The sequence below is a fragment of the Uranotaenia lowii genome, chromosome 2 (genome assembly GCF_029784155.1).
Source record: "Uranotaenia lowii strain MFRU-FL chromosome 2, ASM2978415v1, whole genome shotgun sequence".
Taxonomy (NCBI): Eukaryota; Metazoa; Arthropoda; class Insecta; order Diptera; family Culicidae; genus Uranotaenia; species Uranotaenia lowii.
In genome coordinates this window covers 184351436-184375725 of record NC_073692.1, presented here as the reverse complement: position 1 = coordinate 184375725, position 24290 = coordinate 184351436, and the positions used below count along the sequence as shown (strand labels likewise).

At 35.6% G+C, this 24290-nt stretch overlaps 2 protein-coding genes across 5 annotated transcripts in view; both read right to left on the bottom strand.

Annotated features, from left to right (window-relative positions):
• The window catches only part of LOC129743649 (uncharacterized), a 1005706-nt gene that overhangs the window by 830865 nt on the left and 150551 nt on the right, over positions 1 to 24290 (bottom strand). The window lies entirely within an intron of this gene.
• Positions 11852 to 12445, bottom strand: LOC129742150 (uncharacterized histidine-rich protein DDB_G0274557-like). Its single transcript, XM_055733993.1, has one exon. It carries the CDS (start codon positions 12443 to 12445, stop codon positions 11852 to 11854), a length of 594 nt encoding a protein of 197 aa, XP_055589968.1.

The following is a 24290-nucleotide window of genomic DNA, read 5'->3' as shown; positions in this document are numbered from 1 at the left end:
AACATAGCTCGAGGATAAGTCTATCTTGACTTAGAATCAGATTTGGCATGTGAGGGTATTGGGAAACGAGAAATGTTTCAATGATTATTTGAGATCCCTCCCTTCTTCCAGTGGAGTGATTGAAAGGGGAGTGGGGCTTCCAAACTATTGTTTTTGAAAAAATCCATCACTATTCCATCAAATGAAACCAAATTGGCTTGGAAGGATACTTGGATATGGGTAAAGGTTCTATGATTGTTTAAAACTCCAAGGATTTGCATTGGAAGGAAAGGAAGAGGGGAGGGGGCTCACAAGCACATTACAAATTTTTGCAATACTCGATAAATGAGAGCCATGGGAAACAAATTTGTTATGCTACAGTATTTGTGTGAAGGAAATGTTTCCAAGATGGTTTGAAGCTATTCCCGCCTTTCATTAGAGAAACATAAAGGAGGAGGGGGCTTCCTTACATTTTTTTTGCAAAGTTGGTGAAATGATCTAGCGAATGGAACTAAATTTGGCATGCGAGCATATTTGGATACGGAAAAAGACTGTATGGTTGTTGAGACCCCCTCCCCTGAAATAAATAGGAAAAGAAGAGGGAACAATCACATTTTTTCAAAGATTTCAAGTGTTAATCAGCCGAAAGGCATTGAATTTGGTATGGAATTGTATTTTGATACGAGTCATGTTTCAATAAATATTTGCGTCCCTTCTCTTCTTCCATTGAGTGAGATAGGAAGAGGAGACGGGAGCCTCATACATTTGTTTTGCATATCTTTAGAATTAGTCAAACGAAAGAAACTAACTTTAGTAGAGAGGGTTTCTTCGGATGGAGAATGTTTCTATGCATATTCGGGAGCCCTTCAGTGGAGAAGAGGAAGATCTTATACATTTTTTGCATAACTAATTAACAAAACCGAACATAACAAAATTAATAAAAATATGATATTGGATGGATATTTTGTTAAAAATTGATTAACGTAAGCGTTTCGACATAATTGACGATGATTAATTGATCTGTCAAACAATTTTTTACAAAATTAGATGATATATAAGATAGACGCTTCCTTTTCAAATAAATGAAGATCCTCATATTCAATACATGTAATATATCTATATGTTTTTAAGCAGACATAAAAGCCACAAGGATGATAAAGTGGCGTTGATAAAAAAAATACATTGTATTTACAAATCAACGTGTAGTGTTTTCATTAAGCTTGACACACCTTTTGATTATGTGCAAGTTTGCCTGTATTTAAAAAGCTCCTCCGACTTTAAAAAGGGGCGATTTTGTTTTTAAATTTAATGGGACTATTTAGTGTAATAAAGATCCCTCCTAGTGTGGCTCCTTCAACCGTCAGACCTTCAAGTTACGTATAACAAGACAATCTAGAAGCTCAGATGCAATGAAAAAAATGTTGCTTTTGAGTTATGTTGCACTTAAATTTAAATTACATCGATTTAAAATAATTTTAACAAACTTCGATGGTAGGGGTAGCAAAGCACACCGGCTCAGCTAGTTATAAAAAAAACAATTCCTTAGTGTTTTTCATAAAATTTGGCATACTTTTCGATTAAATAGAACACTCGCTGTATTCAAGGACTGCATCCGCTTTAAAAATGGATGATTTTTTTAATTAACGGATTCATTTATTTCATAAGAGATCCCTCCTATTTTTGTAAAAAATAGTTGCTTCGTTGCTTCGTCAATCTTCCAGTTAAATTGATTCAAAACACGAACCTCAGCATCCTTTGGTTGGCTTTTGAATAATGTTGATATATAATTAATAAGAAAAGTTTAATCTTTTCAAAATAATATATAAAAAAAATATGTTTAATTGAAAGAATAGTAAACCACACCGAGTCACTGGAATTTGGAATATCTCTGCTTATGAATAACTATTCAGAATTTTTGAATTTGCTCATTATTGTGATTCAACATATTTTTGAGTTTACAAGCAGCACATAGGAGAGATAAGGGCAAAATGGCCACTAGACCGCTGCAAAAAATGACTTTTTGCTCCCATATGCTTTTTCGATGCCTTCACATGCCTTCAACATCAGTGTAAAATTTGAGATGGTTTGGTTGATTCCTTAGTTAGCGCAACGCGTTTCAATTTTGTTTGGAAATTTGTATGGAAGAAGAAATTTTTGTTCATTAAATCATCCAGAAAATTCAAATAAGCTTGAAAGGAAGTCGGTCTTTGATTTTTGGTTTTGACTATTCTTAAGCTTCATTTTTTGCTAACATGACAAGCAGCAAAAAATTTCTTGAAAAATGTTATTACCGTTTCAAAATAAAAAATCTGAATCAATTCGAAAGTATTTAAAAATAGCAGACTTTGCTTGCTAGAGCTTTTAATAATTTCATTAAATGTTTTAGCAAATGTGATAAATATCATAAAATTTCCTGGCTATGCAACGCAGTTTTTTGAGATTTTTTATTCTCATCCTACGGTTTCACAGCTTTCAAACGCTTAAATTAAAAAAAAAATTGAAAACAAAGATTTTGTATAGCATCCAGGGTTCAACAAAACGCACTCTTTCAGACGCGCGCGGCACACGCAAACCATTTTTCTCGAGCAAAACACTTCTTCGTTTGCGTTCTGGTCGTTGACGCGCTCTCGCTCGAAACAAAAACACGCGCGCTCAATCTTTTCCCCTCGTTCTCGTCGACGAGATGCACTATCCGAAATCTGCGCGAGCGGCCGAGTCAAACAGGCACGGCTAGCTCTCGCGCGTCCTAATCGAGCGGCGGGTGAGGCCTCTCTTTTGGCTCAAAGAACAGCACGCAGCGGCCCAAAATGCAGCGCGCGGCGGCTCTCCGAATGGTCCGAGGCGGCCCTCTTTTCGTCACCGGGCGGCGCGCACGGGCTCGAGTGAGGGCCTTGTGTTTCGTTCGTGTTTCTGTTTGCAGTGCCGATTGAGAAATCTGTGTGTAAGATTTTATCAACAGGATAGTTGAAACATATGTAGGCGCGCAATGGGATCTGGCGGAGGGTTATGAGAATTGATGTAGGTGGTTAACGTTACCCATTATTAACAGTTACCAGCACTAGTAACTATGAAAAATTTACCATGCAATAGTAAAATTCCGCGAAAAATGCCAAATCAAAAAGCTTTACACAAGGATTGTTCAAATGCATGTTGAAAATATTCTAGCCACTAGTAATAGTTACCAGCACTAGTAACTATGAAAAGTTTACCATGAAATAGTAAAATTTCGCGAAAAACGCCAAATGAAAGAGCTTTACACAAGGGTTGTTAAAACGAAAGTTAAAAATGTTTTAGCCACTAGTAATAGTTACCAGCACTAGTAACTATGAAAAATTTACCATGCAATAGTAAAATTTCGCGAAAAATGCCAGATGAAAAAGCTTTACACAAGGATTGTTAAAATGAATGTAAAAAATGTCTTAGCCACTAGTAATAGTTATCAGCACTAGTAACTATGAAAAATTTACCATGAAATAGTAAAATTTCGCGAAAAACGCCAAATCAAAGAGCTTACAAGGATTGTTAAAATGAATGTTAAAAATGTTTTAGCCACTAGTAATAGTTACCAGCACTAGTAACTATGAAAAATTTACCATGAAATAGTAGAATTTCGCGAAAAACGCCAAATCAAAGAGCTTACAAGGATTGTTAAAATGAATGTTAAAAATGTTTTAGCCACTAGTAATAGTTACCAGCACTAGTAACTATGAAAAATTTACCATGCAATAGTAAAATTTCGCGAAAAATGCCAGATGAAAAAGCTTTACACAAGGATTGTTAAAATGAATGTAAAAAATGTCTTAGCCACTAGTAATAGTTACCAGCACTAGTAACTATGAAAAATTTACCATGAAATAGTAAAATTTCGCGAAAAACGCCAAATGAAAGAGCTTTACACAAGGATTGTTAAAATGAATGTTAAAAATATTCTAGCCACTAGTAATAGTTACCAGCACTAGTAACTATGAAAAATTTACCATGAAATAGTAAAATTTCGCGAAAAACGCCAAATGAAAGAGCTTTACACAAGGATTGTTAAAATGAATGTTAAAAATGTTTTAGCCACTAGTAATAGTTACCAGCACTAGTAACTATGAAAAATTTACCATGAAATAGTAAAATTTCGCGAAAAACGCCAAATCAAAGAGCTTTACACAAGGATTGTTAAAATAAATGTTAAAAATGTTTTAGCCACTAGTAATAGTTACCAGCACTAGTAACTATGAAAAATTTACCATGAAATAGTAAAATTTCGCGAAGAACGAAAAAATATTGATCAAATTCCGTGTCAACTTGTCTCCGGAAATATTAGAAAAAAATCTATTATTAAAAAATAACTATGACATCATCGAAGATCCGACATTTGACCCGGAATTCTAAAAAAAAACGAAAAAGCTTACACATATGTAGAACTGATTAAAATCTGTTTTCATTGAAAATTTGTTGACACTAACATGTAAACTGAGTTGAGTGATGTGTGCATGCATTCTGTGACCATAGATGTATGTGTTTTCTAGTCGCTAGAATATTTCGACATTCATTTGAACAATCTTTAGCACCTTTGATTTAGCGTTTTTTTGCGAAAAATAATTATAACATGGTAAATTTTTCATTGTTACTAGTGCTGGTAACTATAACTAGTTGCACAGGTATTCCAACATTCATTTTAACATTCTACGCGTAAAGCTCTTTGATTTGGCATTTTTCGCGAAATTTTACTATTTCATGGTAAATTTTTCATAGTTACTAGTGCTGGTAACTATTACTAGTGGCTAAAACATTTTTAACATTCATTTTAACAATCCTTGTATAAAGCTTTTTGATTTAGCATTTTTCGCGAAATTTTACTATTTCATGGTAAATTTTTCATAGTTACTAGTGCTGGTTACTATTACTAGTGGCTAAAACATTTTTAACATTCATTTTAACAATCCTTGTGTAAAGCTCTTTCATTCGGCATTTTTCGCGAAATTTTACTATTTCATGGTAAATTTTTCATAGTTACTAGTGCTGGTAACTATTACTAGTGGCTAAAACATTTTTAACATTCACTTTAACAATCCTTGTGTAAAGCTCTTTCATTTGGCGTTTTTCGCGAAATTTTACTATTTCATGGTAAATTTTTCATAGTTACTAGTGCTGGTTACTATTACTAGTGGCTAAAACATTTTTAACATTCATTTTAACAATCCTTGTGTAAAGCTCTTTCATTTGGCGTTTTTCGCGAAATTTTACTATTTCATGGTAAATTTTTCATAGTTACTAGTGCTGGTAACTATTACTAGTGGCTAAAACATTTTTAACATTCATTTTAACAATCCTTGTGTAAAGCTTTTTGATTTAGCATTTTTCGCGAAATTTTACTATTTCATGGTAAAATTTTCATAGTTACTAGTGCTGGTAACTATTACTAGTGGCTAAAACATTTTTAACATTCATTTTAACAATCCTTGCGTAAAGCTCTTTCATTTGGCGTTTTTCGCGAAATTTTACTATTTCATGGTAAATTTTTCATAGTTACTAGTACTAGTTACTATTACTAGTATGTATTTTAAAACTTCTAACATTGATTATTATAACGCTCCTCCCAAGGCTATTGCGTGCTTCTACCTGTTTTACCATATCTATTGATTTAATTATTCGCACAGATTATGCCGTCGGCCCTCAATGCCCTCAATAACGAAAACACGGCGAACACTCCGTGTGCTAAAGAGAGCCGCGCGCGTTGTCCGGTGAGCCGCCGTGTCCTCTCGGTAGATGCTCGGTGTTCCTACACGCACGCGGCAGAAAAACGCAAACGCAGTTTCCGAACCGCTCGCGCTCTCGAATACTTACTTACTTACTTAATGATCCCGCGCCGATCCTCCGGTGCATAGGGCCGTGGTAAAAGACCTCCACTGTTGACGATCCGGAGCCAGCGTCTTCACCTGGTCCCAGTCAAGATTCTCATCGACAGTTCGGATTTCAGCGGCTAGGCTTCGCCGCCACGAATTTCTGGGTCTGCCTCTTCTTCGATGACCTTCTGGATTCCAATCTAGCGCCTCTCTGCAAATCTCGTTTTCATCTCTTCGCAGCGTGTGCCCAATCCATCTCCACTTACGTTCCCGAATCTCGATTTCTAGCGCCTTTTGATGACACCGGCGATTTAGTTCCTCATTCGAGATCCAGTTGCCAGGCCACCAAGCGCGGATGATATTCCGCAGGCAGCGGTTTACAAATACTTGCAGTTTTCGCGTCGTCACCGCATATGTGCACCAAGTTTCGCATCCGTACAGCAATACGGATTTGACGTTTGAGTTGAAGATTCGGATTTTTGTTCGTAGAGAGATCTGGCGTGACCGCCAGATGTTTCGGAGACTCGCAAACGCAAATCGGGCCTTTCTGATCCGTGTTTCGATGTCTTTTCTGGTACCACCATCAGGCGTAATCTGGCTACCAAGATACTGGAAGCACTCCACTTTCTCAACTTGTTGCCCAGCTACCATGAAACTGGAGGGATTTCCTGTGTTGATCTCCATCGACTTGGTCTTTCCGACATTGACTTTGAGACCTGCTGCCTTGGAACTTTCGGTGAGGTCGTCGAGTTTGCTCTGCATATCTGGTTGTGTTTGGGCGAGCAAAACAATATCGTCAGCCAGGTCAAGGTCGTTCAGTTGCTCCATTGTTGAAGGATTCCACGGCAATCCTCGGTTCGGTGCACAGTCAATCGATCCAAACAGAATCTCATCCATTACGATTAGAAAAAGTAGCGGTGATAGAATACATCCTTGTCTCACTCCAGCAGTTACCGGGATTGGTTCGGACAAGACACCGTCGTGCAAGACCTTGCACGAAAATGCCTCGTACTGTGCTTCGATGAGATGGACTAGTTTCTCTGGGACCCCTCGTCGCCTTAGAGCCGCCCAGATGTTTTCATGGTTAAGTCGGTCGAATGCTTTTTCGAAATCAACGAACACCAGCAGAAGAGAGTCCTGGAATTCGTTGATTTGTTCCAGTATGATTCGTAACGTTGTGATGTGGTCCACACATGATCGTCGAGATCGGAATCCAGCTTGTTGCCGTCGGAGTGTTGCGTCTATTTTCTCCTGGATCCTGTTCAGAATCACTTTGCAGAGTACTTTGAGGGTTGTACAGATCAACGTTATGCCTCGCCAGTTACCGCACTCTGTCAGGTCTCCTTTCTTCGGGACCTTTACGAGGATACCCTGCATCCAGTCGGCCGGGAATGTTGCAGTATCCCAGATGTCAGCGAAAAGACGGTGCAACATTTGTGCTGATAGGGCAGGGTCGGCTTTCAGCATTTCAGCAGGGATGCAATCGATCCCAGGTGCTTTGTTGGATTTCATGTTTTTGATTGCCGCTTCTATTTCAGCCAGCGAAGGCGCTTCCGAGTTGACGCCATTTATGCGACTTACTGTTGGCGCTTCGAGCTGCAGATTCTGTTGGCCATCGCTATTCGTGACTCGGAAGAGTTGTTCGAAGTGCTCAGTCCATCGTTTGAGCTGATCTGTTCGATCGGTCAATAACTGACCTGCTCGGTCTTTTAGCGGCATTCTTGCATTAGTCCTTGCACCACTGAGGCGGCGAGAGATGTCATAAAGTAATCGGATATCTCCATTGGCGGCGGCTCTTTCTCCCTCTTCGGCTAGGGAGTTTGTCCAGGCTCTCTTGTCTCGTCTACAAGCTCGTTTAACTGCCTTTTCCAGCTCCGCATATCGTAAGCGGGCGGCTGCTTTGGCTGACCCGGTACATGCCTGCTCAATTCCGACTTTCGCCTTTCTCCGATCATCGACCATCCTCCAAGTTTCATCCGACATCCATTCACTCCTTCTTCCACAAACTTTACCGAGAGTACCATGGCTCGTCGTGATAAAGGCATTCTTGATTCCACACCACTGTTCTTCGACTGTTCCGTCTGTCGGCAGGCGCGCGCGAATTCGCTCTGCTCAAAAATTTTCAATCTGCGTTTTGGTCGCAAATTTCTCGAGAGAATTTCGAGCAATCAAATGTGCCCGTGAACCGAGAACGAAAGAGCTGCGTTTTATTTGCTCTTTCTCAATCGACGCACTCCTGCGTGTTGAACCCTGATAGCATCTAATATTTTTCCTGGGGTAAAAGTAAGGTTTTTGGTTCGTTCACATGAATTGTACTGCAAAAATCAAGGAATATTTTTCATTCAAAGTTATATTTTTTGGAACTTTCAGTACAGCTCTGGCGATTTTTGAATAAAAAATTTTGATTCCCCATACAAATTTCCATGCAAAATTAAAACTCGTTGCGCTAATTCAGGACTGGATGGATCGCTTCCAAAACTTTTATTGCTATTTCTGGCGGCAAAAACAACCAAAAAAAAGTTATGGGAGGTGTAAAAATTTAATAATTTGAAATTATCATACAAAGCTTGCAGCGGTCTTATGGCCACATTAAGGAGGATGCTTATTCAACAATAGAAAACAGCTTTAATATGTGAGTTACATCATAGTTTCGTGTTAAGACACTTAAAAACTCCATTTCTTCACTGGCTGAAACTTGGCAAAGTAGATAAAAACGTTAAAAAAAGCATTTTAAATTTTTTTGCCGAACGAGCCCTCTAGCAGCAATTTCAACTCGCTGAAGTCAACTGAATTATAGAGCTACAGCTTGACTTGTTTTATCTGACGATTTTGCCTATTGGTTAGATGTCGGAGAGATAATCAGAGGACTAGAGTTCTATTCCTCTTCGAGGCGATTTTTTATCATTTGCTTATCCTGATCGATGCATTTTGCACTTAACATTGAGCCGTAGAGCCATCTAACAAAGCAATTACAAAATTATGTATGTATGTTTGTAGAAAACCAACAATTTACACACACTGATACATTATGTTTCTGGTTGACTTCATCGAGTTGAATTCGTTACTAGCTTTTAAGACAAAGAATGCTCATCGTGCTCCAATCAATGAATCGCCCCGAGTCAACAAGTTAAAGAGAATCTATGTTTTTTTTAAACATTTCTGTAAATATAATAAGGAGATATCTTTTTTGCTGATGAATTTATACTATTAGGATATATTGACAGTTCTACACGAACACCACTTTAACAGAAGGCCTCAGCCCTAACCTCAAACCATGGAAGAACAGAATCGATTTTTGAGAAGGGCGCACGATAAACGCGATTTTTTGGTACTAATATCGACAAATTCGCCCTGTGCAAAACCGATACACAGATGTTCATGTTTTGATAGTTTGGGTGATCAGGGATGCCAAGTGCATTGATATTTGGAAAATGATTATATTTTTTTTCATTGCATTGTTTTTGAAAAACCTTTTGATAAGTACTGAGAATTTGCAACATTTCCGTAGATTTCTATTCGAATGTGGATTTAAACGCAACATTTATCTGAACGAAATAACTGTCTGTATCGCATACTTAAACGATGTAGCGAATTATATGCATATGTTTTAAATAATCAGAGCATGTAGGCGATTATTTTCAAAGTCAACTTAGACGGGGCTTTCATTAATTTACTTTTTTTTGTAACAGTGAATGATTTCACATTCGTTTAGAAGTTAGAAACAACATTTTTTTTAATCTACCAAGCACTACATGAAAATATCTTTCAGATGTTTAAATTCACCTTAAAAGTTCATTAGAAAAAGATGGCTTACCTTCATCCATTTAGGGACTTCCTTTAATAAATTTAAACGTTTTGTTGTTGATAATTAAAAAATTTAATCAATTCAGAAATATTATAATTTGTTTAAAACAAACAAATACTGATTTTAATAACGCACCTGCATCACTGGTGAGGCCGCCAGCAAATCAAAGATTGAGGTTATGGCTGAGGCCAATTTTTCGCCAATACTATCGTCCGTATATACCCTTATAGGAACTTCAAAACTATTCCTCGTAAAAATTTATTTGAGAAAATACGTATTTCCTTTGAAAAGAGAGGTGCCCGGTTCACCCCGGTTCTCGTTAGGCCCTGATCTACCTTCCCCAAGCAATCAAAAGTTCCATAATCACTTAAATATGGATCAATGAAGTTCGGTTTTGGCTGAACACGGGAATTCGTACCAATAAGTTACTTAAAAGGCGCTTTGAAACTTCTACCGCCTTCTAAAAGGCCAAAATATTTATAGCGCCACTTCTAGTCACATTTCAAGAGACTTCATTCGGTTAAGTTCATTTGAAAGCACATAAGTTTGCTAAGCACTTTCTATAGAACTTTTTAGATTCTTCTGTCTTTTTTTTATAATTTCTGTAATTTTTTGCAAAGAAGAAAAAAAAGCAATTAAATTGTAACAGAAAAAAAATCTTCAGTGCTATCAAAATATCGCCTAGACGAAAACAAAAAAACTTTCAAGAGCATCGAAGCTCGGATCTGGATCTGGTCAGCGAATGACCCTCCGCCAAGACTAGCTACTCATCTTTCTGACCTCTATTCAAACATCGAACTACGTTGCAGTAAGAATCGGAGCTGTGCCGGCGGATAGCAAAAAAATGGCTTGCCGATTACCCACCACTAGATTAGCAAATACGGCAAAAAGGATGTCGTCGGAAAAACTTCGGAATATCCCGAAATACGACACGGTGAGAATTCGACAACTTTCTTATGTGTGCCTCCTGCAATCGATTCAAAAATCATCCTGCATTCTACCACAGCCTCGGCTCGCAGGTGATAGTGAAGAAAAATAAATTGCTTAAAGAAATTTTCAAAAAATAATGAAAAATTATAAAATTGTAATTTATTTTTAATTCCTCTAAAGTCCCTTGTAAAAGGATAACCTAGCGTTTCGATCATTCTTTATAATAAATCTGCTCATTCGTAACCATAAATCACTTTTGAAATGAAGTTTTAACACTAATTGAAACAGTGGTGGAGAACGAAAGCAGGTTTGGTCGAGAGGTTAACGAGTTTGCATTACAACTTAGAGGGCAACTGATCAATTCTCAAACGGTAAGTAGCTTCTTTGTAATAACTTATAATTGAAGTCACTTGAACATTGAAGTCAACGAGATAAATCGTGGTAAACCGACAACCTAGTAGTCTGTCATCTGGTTGTCAGAGCAATCTGTCAACCAGATTTTTTTCGGTGCGTAGAAGGTGCTTAGATATTCCCTTAAGCGTATAGCGTTCTGTTCAGCCGATAAAATTAACTTTAAAGTTGCTTTAATAACTTAAATTTGGGGCTGAATAGAGTTCTCTAAGAACTCAGACGAGAGCTGATTAAGCTTCTAGGAAACCGTTTAAAGAGAATTCTGGTTGCTTGGGTACTTACGAGTACTTTCCACATACTGGTTTGTAACAGGCTTGTTACATACTTTTTCGTACTATTAATTTTACATACAAGTGGCTTCCTGCTCTTAAGGTTTTATTTATCTGCTTTTCTTTTACTTTTGTGTATGCTTTCCTTAGCGTGTAAATAGAATTGGCTAATATTTGCAAAAATAATGTCATAAAAACTTCATTTATTGTAAAACTTAGCGTAAACTTTTAATTTTTCAAGCACTTTTCTTTTTTTACTTTTACTTAAAATTATCTTCGTCTACAATTTTTCTCAAGACGTGGAAGAAAAACTCTGAAGAGTTTGTGAAATATAAAGCAATTAATTTTAAAATTTTCAGGACATCAGATATCGGAGAAGCGAAAATTCTCATACTGTTGAAATGTTAAATATCGTCTGGAAGTTTTTAGTCTACATAAAAAACAGCGTAAAGATAATTTAATTCTATATTTGGTATTGCACTGTTTGATGAAACTAAGTGTTTTGATTCGTATTTGTAGAGTCCAAATTGTTATTTGTTATCTGGAAGACTTTTGACTGTAACAGATATAATTTAAAAATTAGCCCCTACTGCTCATAAACCTCCCACGAGAGGTAAATTAGCTTATACCACTGCTGCAGTAGCTGCTCCAACAATTTCACTACCATCACGATGATATCCGTGCCCATGCCCATAACCATGACCATGCCCATGCCCGTAACCATGACTATGGTGATGATGGTGATGGTGATGATGATGATGATGTCCATGATGTTTCTTGTGCTTCTTGTGCCGGTATTGATCCTCAGCAGGGGAAGCTTGGGATCCGTGCCCGTGGTCAACCGGAGCCATTTCTCCGTATCCTCCAGCGCCGTCATAATGAGTTGATGCTGCTCCATAACCTCCATCGCCTCCATGACCGCAGTTGGAAGACTTACACGGGACCACAACGTTCTGCGGGTTGTAATTGATCGGCAAGTTTTGACCGCACTGATAGGAATATTCCACAGCCGGACCAGGCTCCACTAAATCGTGAAGTTCTTCGTAAAGTTCTGGACGAGCTACAGCTGATCCGACGACCAATACGGTCACAGAAAGGGCAACAAACACTTTCATGGAATTGAGTTGGGTTCCCGGTAGGCGGAAATAAGGCCTATGATTAACTAGGCAACTGAACCAAAACGAGGTGAAACAGTGACTTGCCTTAAAAAGTGACATGGTTTACATTTTATACGTTGTATAGACTAGGTTCAAAACTTGTGACCCATAGCTTGTTACATCCAGTTAAGTGTACAAATTGTGCACGCGTCCACCATCAGACAGGTAGAGAGGTAAACACCAGCACAGCTACTACGTGATGTTTGAAATTGGTTTGAAAACATTGTTGGTTATGTTCTTTTGGAGAAGTGAGACTCCCTAGACTTTTGAGAAGTTGAAACAGTCTAATAGCAGCTTACTATAAATGCTCTATATAGGGTAACGGACTTATTTTGGACCGAGTACATATTTTGGACCACCTTGCAGCTTTTTCCTATTTTTCTCTCATAAATCATGTTAATCATTAAAATTTTGAACAAACATAGTAAAAGCTTCTTCTCATGATTCTAATCATATCTAAGATTCCCTTTAAATAAGCTGATGAGGGATAGAAATTTGAAAATAAAGTTTCGATTTTTCACAGTTGGGTCAAATCAAGCCCATTTCAGGAGGACGTGCCATTATTGGAGTCAACTTTCAAGAAGTTTTCTGCCTATCTGTGATGATTTTAACAACTACAAACATGTTCACAGCTATAATAAAACACTTTAAAACAAGTTTGGAAGCTTGATGAACAAAAAAAAACTTGTTTTAATCGCAATTTGACCCATGTCGAAAATAGGTCCTACTTTATTCCTTAGGGACTTATTTTGGACCACCTAACATTACCTGAGTATTAAAATTACTGTTAGGGGAGATGAGGGCATAACGAGCACCCAGGGCATAATGAGCACTCCTTTTTTCTACATAAATACGTATTTTCTTAAACAAATTTTCATAAGGATTTGTTGCGTACTATCCATAGTATTAATTTTTCACCAAAAAAGAAATATCCTTCTCATCTTTACAGAAATATTAAATAATAACCAGCTAGGTTCTCAAGTGACGAAAATATTATAATTTTTGAGCACCACCAAATAAGCTTTTATGGCCTTTAAAACATTTTGATCTGAAATGTACGCACTGCAACATGATCTACACATTGTTTTTCAATTTTCAACATTATAAAATTTTTAATTTTTCACTTTAATCAATTTTAAAACGCTTTTTTACTTTAATTTGTTCACTAGAGGCGAACAGAGCACTTTCAATGGAGGCATAATGAGCCTTTTCTGCCGGGGAATCTAGCAGCGAATTCAACTCGATGAAGTCAACTGAATAATAGAGCTACAGCTAGGCTTGTTTCGTCTGTCGATTTGGCCTATTGGTAAGGTGTCGGAGAGGTAATCAGTAGACTCGAGTTCGATTCCTGTTCGAGGGGATTTTTTTTTGCACATACCATTCATGATTGATTTTTTTATTGTTACATTATACGGCTGATAGCATCAAAGCATCATCCGTCAAACAAAACACCAGAAACATAATGTATGAGCATGTGTTCATTCTTTGAATTCTACAAACAGACCTAGATTATTTTTGTTGGTAGATTATTTTGTTGGTTGGCTTTGTTTGTTGAATCTACGCCTCACCGTTTAGTGCAATCATGATCATGAATGATAAATGAAAAAAAAAATCACCTCCACCAGGAATCGAACTCGAGCCTACTGATTACCTCTCCGACATCTTACCAATAGGCCAAATCGTCAGACGATACAAGTCAAGCTGTAGCTCTATTACTCAGTTGACTTCATCGAGTCGAATTTGCTGCTAGAATTCCCGGCAGATGACGCTCATTATGCCTTCATTAATGGTGCTCATACTGTCTCGGGGGGTTTCTCATTATGCCTCTACAGTGACTGGTTTTCAGCTTTAGGCAAAAATTTTTAAAATGCATTTTTAAACGTTTTTATCTACTTTTTCAAGTTTCATCCAATTAGGCAATAGACTATTTGAGTGCCTGAACACAAAACAATGATGTAATTCACATATTACAGCTGTTCTCTATGGTTAAATAAGCGTTTTCCTTAAGGTGGCCATTATGCCCCCATCTCCCCTAAATGTTCATGAACGTAATAAAAGGTTGTACGGCGATATGAAAAGAATTATGCACACTATTTCAATCGGCTATTATAAATAAAATTTGGAATTTTGGCATTATTTTATTTAATCAACTCGCTAACATCCAAACTCGCCTTTAGACGAGGTTCACTACAAACGAAATAAAACCAAGCCAATCATTGTTTTAACTTACTTTTTGTGCACAATGCTTTAAACCACGTCAATCTTACATTCTACGTTAATGGCAACTGTTTGATAAGCAGTTGTCAAAGCTACAGCTTAAAGAAGCTTAAAACATGAAAAAAACAGCACATGCACATTTTTATTAAGTCATCATTTTTTATGCTTCATGAAATATCATTGACAGTTTGGTCTTAAAGTTACAACCAGTTAATAGAAGAACAATTTTAACAAATGATATGTTCAACTAAAGCTTTGAGATTAATGTGGTTCAAAACAAATTTTTTTTATTAGCTAAAATTACTAGCGAAAAAGTACTAAAAATATAGTTTATCAGCCCCTGTAGTTATGCAATTTAGAAAAAAATGTTGAAGAATTTACTCCAACGATAGTTTTTTCGAAGAGAAAGTTATTTCAAAGAAAAAAATGAACTTTGCAAATTTTTCAGCGAAAAAAATCTGGCTTTAACCCTTTAATGCATAGTGTTGTTTTAAAACAACACTTATCAAAATCCAAATATCTCCTAAACGCGTAGATATTTTTGAGTGATGTATTCACAAAAAGTATTCTAGAGATTAAAACAAATTAGCCCATGGTATTTTTGTTACGATATTTAAATGTATGTGAAAGATATCTGACAAAGTATGCGAATAAAATGCAAAAATCAAATTCATTTACTTTTTTGTAAAAAGTAGTTTTTGAAAAATCGCTGTTATTTCTTCAGATTTACAAATTCTAACAAATTTTTTGATCTCAATCAATCACAAACACTTTCCTGCGCCCAATTAACAAGGTTTGGAAGAAATTTGCCAAATCGTATTGAAATGAATTAAGAATTTCAAAAATTATTTTTCATCTTTGATGGGCCATAACTTTTATAAACCTCAAAATAACGACTTCAAACCAGTTGATTTGTGTTATTCAAATTAAAATTATATTTTTTCACTGAATCAATAATTGCTATTCTCATTTTAAAAAAGTCATGCATTAAAGGGTTAAGATGGTTTAAAAGATCGCATAATTCTCCCACATTTTTATCTTGTTAGAATCTATGTATTCTACAGAACTGAAGCCAAACCAAATCCACTAAGGTTTTTCAAGTCAAAATTCATCAATTGATGTCGCGGATTTGATGATATCTTAACCTCCCAAGTAACACATATAATATGTCATTGGGTCGCCTGAAGGAGATTTGCGTTCTAAAAATTGATCCCAAAGATAAGCAAACTAGCCAGTATTCAACACTGCAGAACAAATTTCGTCGCAGATTGCACTGTGCTGTCGGAAATTTCGAAACATTTGAAACACACACTATTTTACTCTATTCTTATCGAAAATTACTGTTTTAAGCATAAGAAGCATAAATATAGTTGTAGAAAAAAAAACAGATACCTAGTTGTAATAGCAAATATTCAACAAACATGTGTACCAAAACAGAGGGTGGTAAAAATTGAAGAAAGTTAGTTCAGGAATGAATTAACGTGAACAAACAAAATTTGACTACAAGGATAAAAAAAGAAAAGATTAAATGAATCATTCTCATAATTGTGCATCAATCGCTGTCAAAATTTAGAAAAATAACTTATTTAGTTTAAGGGTGGTCCAAAATAGGTCCAGAGGGTGGTCCAAAATAGAAACCTAGTGGTCCAAAATACCGATCAGACCAGATGATCGAAAATTGTAACATGTACTTTTTTATTTCAGAAAATAGCATAGCTACTTCCCAAAGCGGTCAAAAATAGGTCCGTTACCCTACTTCCCAAAAAAAAGCAATGAATTTTTATCGCAAAACCAAGTAAGTTAAATGTGCATGGGCGAGCATACTCAATTAAAAACGTTGTTTCTGAAAAACAAACGAATCTGTTGTTATAAATTCGATGAATTATTGATTTCTTCAGTTCATCTCTTTTGTGGAACCTAGTTGCAGACGACTTGTTCAGAAAACTCAATGACCGTGGAATACCTACTTTGCCACCCTCGTAGTCTCTACTAATAAATTAATCTCTGAAACTTTTGAAATATAAATGAAGTTTTTTATCTTAACACTATTATACACTTGAAATTCTAGATTCTTAATAGACTGTTAAACAATGATTTCTTATCAATGTGATCCTTATTTTTTCCACTAAATGGATCTTCTCCCTCTTCATTAAATGAATTTTGAAGATGAAAAAAGGTCTTTGACATCCCTAAATCAAATCGGATCTGGGCCGTAGGAAGAACTGCCTCAGGGGGAAGGTTGTTTGGTAACAATTTTTTTCCTGTAATACTTTTGCTAGGAAAATGCATACATAAAGAATTCTTGATAAAATGTAATACTAAGAGCACAGACAAACTAAGAGTTTTTCATTATTTAGGTTTAAGTCAGGGTGGCCACAGAACTGAGAAAACCGGGAAAAACCGGAAATAGAAAATCGCACCGGAGAAACCGTGGAAAACCGGGAAAATTAACAGATGGAAACCAAAATCCCATTTTGGTTCCAACCTCAGGGATTCAACACAAAATTCAAAATTCAGAATCATTATTTAAATTTCCTAGACAAAATTCAACAGTTCAAAACATGTGTACGAAAAAAATCATAAGTTTTTAAATTTATAAACTACTCCGAGATCTCTTGAATTACCTCTAAATTGAAAAAAAAACTCACTAATTATACCGAAACTAAAGCTTGGATCATCCTAAATCTGGACGAACTGTTTATTATACCATAGCAATCCTGGTTGTCGGATGTGGAATTTTTTGACAGTTCTTTGGAAGGTTTCCTCTATTAGTGCTGAAAATTTGATTACGATTCGTTTTGTTTCAAAAAAGTTACACGTGGTAGAAGCCGCGAGACGAAAATTAATTTTGGACACCCACGTCAAAAACCCGACGTGGTCTGGTTAAAAAATCGCGAAATCTAATTTGGGCGGCTTCCTGGTCAAAGATTTTTCAAAGCCACTGGTCCAGGTGATGTCCCCACCAAGTTCAAATTCGTTTTTGCCAATTAGTTTGCAGAAAAGTGTTTGATCTGACAAGGTATTTGCAGCTGCGGACGAAAAACCCCTTTTTTGTGAAAAACAAGACCATGGACTCCAAAATGTACAAGGAGGTGTGCCTGAAAATCTTTTTTTTATTTTCATACATTAGATCTCACAAAGGACAAGTAACGTTTTGGCCAAATTTTGCAAGCTGCCACTACAGCAAAGAGGTACTATGTACAGTGCACAGTGGTGCATAACATCAATCTAGCTGTACGAAATTAATAGCGCCCAGGGATGAAGAGATAGACATTTGATGTCTTCAGCAACATTGTTCAGTTTTTCAAGGAGCATATTCTAGTGTCAAAATTTTTGCCGAGGGGTCCACCGATAGCGAGATAAAAATGCTAACTTTTTTGTTTTTCAAATAAGGGCTTTGATGTCTTCAACAAAGTTGTTTGTCTGATCAAAATACATAAGTTTGTTAAATATGACAAAGTCCTATCACATTACTCTCAGGAGTTACAGTCAAAGTAAAAAAAATCTCTTGAAAAAACAGTTTTTTGAACCTGACACGTTGTTGATTGGATAAAATGGTTCGCTGTCTTTGAAACAAAGTTGTACAAGCCACGATCTACAATTGTCTCATACATTATGATGGGTTTAGAAGTTACTGAAGCCCTATAGAAAGCATTTACTGTATTTTAATGGCAATGTTGGAAGGCTCGTCCATCGAAAAGTGCACATTTTCGCAACACCCCCTTTATTGTGATTATTTTTTATGATTAGCGGAATAATTTCCATTTGAAATTAGCGCGGAAATCGGTGGAACTAGAAGAGATTTGAATGATTGAAAATACACATTTTATGTAAAAATTACCTATTTTACTTATAGAAAAAACGTTAAAACATTTAATTTATTAATAAAGTGTTGCAGTTTTCTTTTATATATTTTGTTTTATTAAAAGACATTTAAATTCGATTTTTCAAATCATTTAAACCTCGAAAAAATGAATGGAACTTATCTGTTAAAATTGGTAGAACAATAAATTAGTATTTGAATAATAGAATTTTGCCATTACAATATAACTGCTTCAACTGGTTCCAAGTAACTGTATCCAAGTGACCAATCTTACAAGCAATTCGCTTTTGTCTTTTCGTTGAGTCATAAGTTTTTATCAAATTTAAATGCCTTTTGATAAAACAAAATATATAAAAGAAAACTGCAACATTTTATTAGTCAATTAAATGTTTTAACGTTTTTTTCTATAAGTAAAATAGGTAATTTTTACATAAAATGTGTATTTTCAATCATTCAAATCTCTTCTAGTTCCACCGATTTCCGCGCTAATTTCAAATGGAAATGGTTCCGCTTATCATAAAAAATAATCACAAAAAGGGGGTGTTGCGAAAATGTGCACTTTTCGATGGACGAGCCTTCCAACATTGCCATTAAAATACAGTAAATGCTTTCTATAGGGCTTCAGTAACTTCTAAACCCATCATAATGTATGAGACAATTGTAGATCGTGGCTTGTTACAACTTTGTTTCAAAGACAGCGAACCATTTTATCCAATCTACAACGTGTCAGGTTCAAAAAACTGTTTTTTCAAGAGATTTTCTTTACTTTGACTGTAACTCCTGAGAGTAATGTGATAGGACTTTGTCATATTCAACAAACTTATGTATTTTGATCAGACGAACAACTTTGTCGAAGACATCAAAGCCCTAATTTGAAACACAAAAAAGTTAGCATTTTTATCTCGCTATCGGTGGACCCCTCGGCAAAAATTTTGACACTAGAATATGCTCCTTGAAAAACTGAACAATGTTGCTGAAGACATCAAATGTCTATCTCTTCATCCCTGGGCGCTATTAATTTCGTACAGCTAGATTGATGTTCTGCACCACTGTGCAGTGGTATCGGGCCAACGGGTGGATTTTGTCGAAAAGGACATCAACTCACCCAACTGCGCTCAATTCCGCCCTATCGAAAAATGTTGGGCAATTGTCAAGCAGAAGATGAAGAAGAATGGTAGGACAACTCGGGATGCAACAGAGATGAAGAGATTGTGGAACAAAATGGTCGCTGAGGTCAACGAATAGGGTGTCCAAACTATAATGAGTGGTACTCGACGAAAAGTTCGAAAATTCATCAAAACAACATCGGAATTTTTTTTATTATTTTTCCTTTAAAGTGTAATAAAAACCCTACGTTTTGAGTGCAAAACATTTTTATTGCGTTTACAAAGCTTCGAGATAGACTCTTTTTAATGCGTCCAGATTTTGGGTGATCCATGCTTTAAGAGTTTAAAACAGCCTCAAAAAATGAAATGAGAGATTCAGAAAGCTCTTAAAATTAGTTCATGTATCGCACATCATAACAATTATTAGAAGAAAAAAAAACTATCAATCATATCAAAACAGGCAAATTAAAGTCTTATTTTCGATCCAAAACATTTTGTTGCAAATTCGGAAATGTAAAAAGATGCTAATATTATAATTTTCCAGTGATATTGTGTCAAGAGTAAAACGCAAGACAATCATTTTTACGCATCATGGCACGAAGTTTAATTTATCCAGAAAAATTCTGATTACACTTTTCAAAGCTTGAATATGTTGAAATTTCTTAAAAATTTACGAAAATTTCTAATGAACTGATTTCTCTTCATTGCTTTCTTCCTAGACGAAATTCAACAGTCCGAATCATGGTGTGACTAAAATTGGAAAAAAATTTAAAAAATTTAAGTGATTTTTTTCCCATTTTTCATGAGAGTGTTTTTATGTCGATAGAAGACACTATGTGAAATCTATAAAAAAAAAAAGTAAAAATGATTCAACTTTGCATGAAACTTCCCTCAAAATATACATGTTTGTGTTTTAAGTGAAACATTTATAGAAAAAAATCTTGAGTTTAAACGTAAAAAAAACTCATGGTTACAAAACTATTGCAATAAAATTGATTATTTTTTATTTATTTCTTTTCGATAGCACACAGCAACAAAATTTACATTTTTCCGTTTGTATCGAGGGTTTAGAGTTGATTTTGACTGATTTTGGAGGGCAACTTATCAAAATATGCAGTTTGTTTTTTTGGCTAGCACTTGTTTTGAGAATCAAGGGTTATCTTAAGAAATTTAAGGCAACGTTTTAGATCATTTCGAAGACCACGATTTGTTGGAACTTATAAGAAAACTAAGGCGTTCTTCAAGTTTATTTATAATAGTCTGGTGAAGTATGAAAGTTTAAGGATATTTTGATTCAATATGTTCATTGACACGTGCGGCGAGATGAAATGCTAGGTAGAAGAATTTAGAAAGGAATGAAGAACAGGCGGATAGGCAAGCATCAGATGAGCTTCGTAGGATAAAGTTTTGGATAGGTGTTGAAACTGTAAGTCTATGGCATTAGTGTATTGGAAAGCATGAAAGTGTGGTGGTACGCCTTTGCCGTACAACATTTTGAAATATTTTTTAATCAAAATAAATCAATTTCTTTTCAAAGCATTAGTCAAAAAAATCGCAGTAAAAAAATTACGGTTATGGGTATATTAAACACTGAAAATAAGCTAAGATATTCTTGTTTTGACCATGTTGATGTAAGAAGAAGAACATCAACATGGTCAAAACATGTAGGCATCCTGGAAAATGAAAAACTTGCGTTCCTCATTTTTCTTTTCAACATAGTATCTGATACAAAGAACCAGAGGTGCGTAAACTCGCTTCGGAAAGAATCATTCGGTTGATTTCTTCCGAGTTTAACTTGTTGTGTGCAGATTGATTTTATCTTCGTTCCAATCATTACGTGATTGCACACAAAACGAAGAGTACAGTTCTGCATTGATGTTTTCCATGCCTCGCAGGAATAAAATCACACCAACGAAACAACAGAACGAAGCTTACCGTACACGAATGCACACGAGCGATCGTTGCCCGACGGACCGAGTCGACCGAGTGAACATTGCCTCGCACACTTCTCTCGCTCGTTTCCCGTTCCCTTGTATCTATCACTTTTAGCCACGCCCCCATGCGTTGTCCGATTGATGTGTTCGGCTGCCGAACGAAAACGATTTGAATTTTGAATTCGCAGAACTGTACGTTCGCTTTGCTGATGTTTCCCCCGATTGCTGTTTACTCCTGCCGAGTTTACCCGAAGCTTACTTCCTGATGCTTTCCGAGTTGAACTATCGATAGCATCATTGCAGTTTGAGTTTTACGAAATAAAATCTTTCTGCAAAGAAGGGCAAAGTGCGAGTATGTAGACTCGCGATTTTAACATCTCTGCAAAGAACATGTATTGCAGATACTAATACGGCCAGGTCAACCGTGTGATGAAAACCGCGAAAGATACTGGATACAGGAGCGGAATGAAGCGTGGAGATCCCTACCAAACGCTTCATATAATATTTTGAATATGTAAAGACCTAAATATGAATTTATGCCATTTGGGAAAGTATATATGGAATATTGATACATTAAATGCAGTTAAGGAATGCGGAAATTACGATACTTACCAACATTATACTCACATTTGGGTTTCTTCAGCTATTTCGCCTTCGTATTTTTTTTTGTTTTTTTTTTTAATTCTTTTTCTTTTATCACACTATTTTTGCGTATAGTTACTCTGAGTCTACCTATCTACGCTACGGCCTCATCTGTTCTTAAATGAGGACGAAAACATGGAAATAATTAATTGTGTGTTTTGCTTGGATTAAATCTCTGCGATTATTTTATTTTGTATCAAAACATAAAACTACTTTATTATTTCGATGAAACAATTAGGTCAAACGTCCTGTTGGCATGCTGTTTTTGTCCAAAAAAGATTTGTGTAAGTTAATTTCTCGAACAGAAGCCTCCCCTATACTAAAGACTTTAATACATTCAATGGTAGCACTCCGCTACTATGTGCTTTATGTATCTACTATATTCAAAACCGAGAAACAATTTTAATTAATCTTCTTATTATTTTTACTCATTCAAATGTTCGGAAAAGATTGACATACAGATCGATTGCCATCAATGACTTAAATCTCGTTACAAATATAAAGAAAAAAAATTATGACCAATTCCGTGAATATAATGGCTTATTTTATTATTTGTGCCTCAATTAGTTAGGTGCTACATCAATACAAAAGTGATTTTTAGTTGCCGTGGTTTGAACTTCTATTTTTGCTGAGACGATGTTAAAGATAATTACAACTTTGGAACTCCTCAAACTATTTCTGACATCATTTCCGCGTTATTTATAAATGCGAAGAAATAATAATTAAAAAGAAAATTGATAGATTTTATACCAGTTTTCAGGTTACTATTTTTAAAAATAATATTATAAAATTCAGGTCCCTTACATATCAAACACTTGTGAATCGATAAATAATAAAAGAAGCCCATTATCAGTGGGAGCCAAATAAAAATATTTATCATCAATCATTTTTCCTGATCTTTTTCTAGCCAAAACAAACTCTAAAAGAGATTTGAACAAGGTAAACTTACCACTTTAGTTTAGATTAAAGAAACTAAACAAAAATTTCCTGCGTGCAGCTTACAGTGTTCGTGAAGAAATACATGGTCGAAAAATGAACAAATTTACAAAGGATATATCAGGAAAAATTTTCGCTGCTAACTAAACCAAGGCCTACTTTGAACTCCCTACTAGTTTTAGGCATTGTTTGATTATTAAAACTTATCTTTAATATTTAAAATATGAACCAATAACCGTCAAGATCTTGAACATAAACCGTTATATATAACTTTATCAGTTTCTAAAATCTATGATTAGGCTGGAACAAATATCAATTTTTTCTTTTGTCTACACCCCCCCCCCCCACCCCTTCGAAATTTTCAAAAACCCGAAGGGGGAAAAAAATAAAGTTATTGCCCCCCCCCCCCCCTCTCGCGATGTTCCAACTCCGAGTGACAAAAGAAGGATTTGAAATTTGTTCCGGCCTTATTTATTGTAAAAATTTACATAAAGGAATTTAAACCAAAATGTTGAGATACTTTAAGTATCCACTCTTTTTACTATTTTTCATGTATGCATTTTTCAAGCAGAAATTTTATAGGAACAATTATGTCATCAAACCCCGAAGTAGTTTTTCGAGAAAACAATCGACCTTCCATCGAGGGCTTCCATACATAATAATTGGAAAAAAACGATTAAATTCATATTAATTCAATCAATTGATAAGTGGTTCTCATCTAGTTTTGTTGCGCATGGTGATTATCAAAAATCTTGCCGGGCAAACATTTTTGATAAACTACCACCCTGAAAAGATGTAACGAAAATACTGTTTTTTGTAGGATCATCCTAATACAAGGAAAACTAAGGCTAAGATCATTTAGAATCCGGGCAGTTACAAACGTGTGTATTTTAAAAACTATTCATTTGATCGAAAAGCTTTCTATAGAGGAAATTGAAAAAATGCCTAAAATGAAGTGTTAATAACTACCCCGTGATTTGAAAAACATAGTCAATTACAATCATCTGTGAATCTGTGAGATAAATTTTTAGCAAAAGTTTAAATTATACTTGAGGATGCATTTATTACTGAATGTAAAACGTTTGACAACACCATTGATATTTAATTTACTGTGACGAAGAAGTTACATGATTGATCGCCCTCAGAAGAATTTTTAATTCTCAGAGACGTGGACTTTGTTAGCTGTTATTTCAGCTAACAAAGTCCAACATCTGTAACTTATTAAAAAAAATATTATGTCACATGAC

Bases quoted from the DNA above. Each gene is read 5' to 3' on its own strand.
- LOC129742150 (XM_055733993.1), bottom strand. From the start codon at position 12,445: ATGTCACTTTTTAAGGCAAGTCACTGTTTCACCTCGTTTTGGTTCAGT.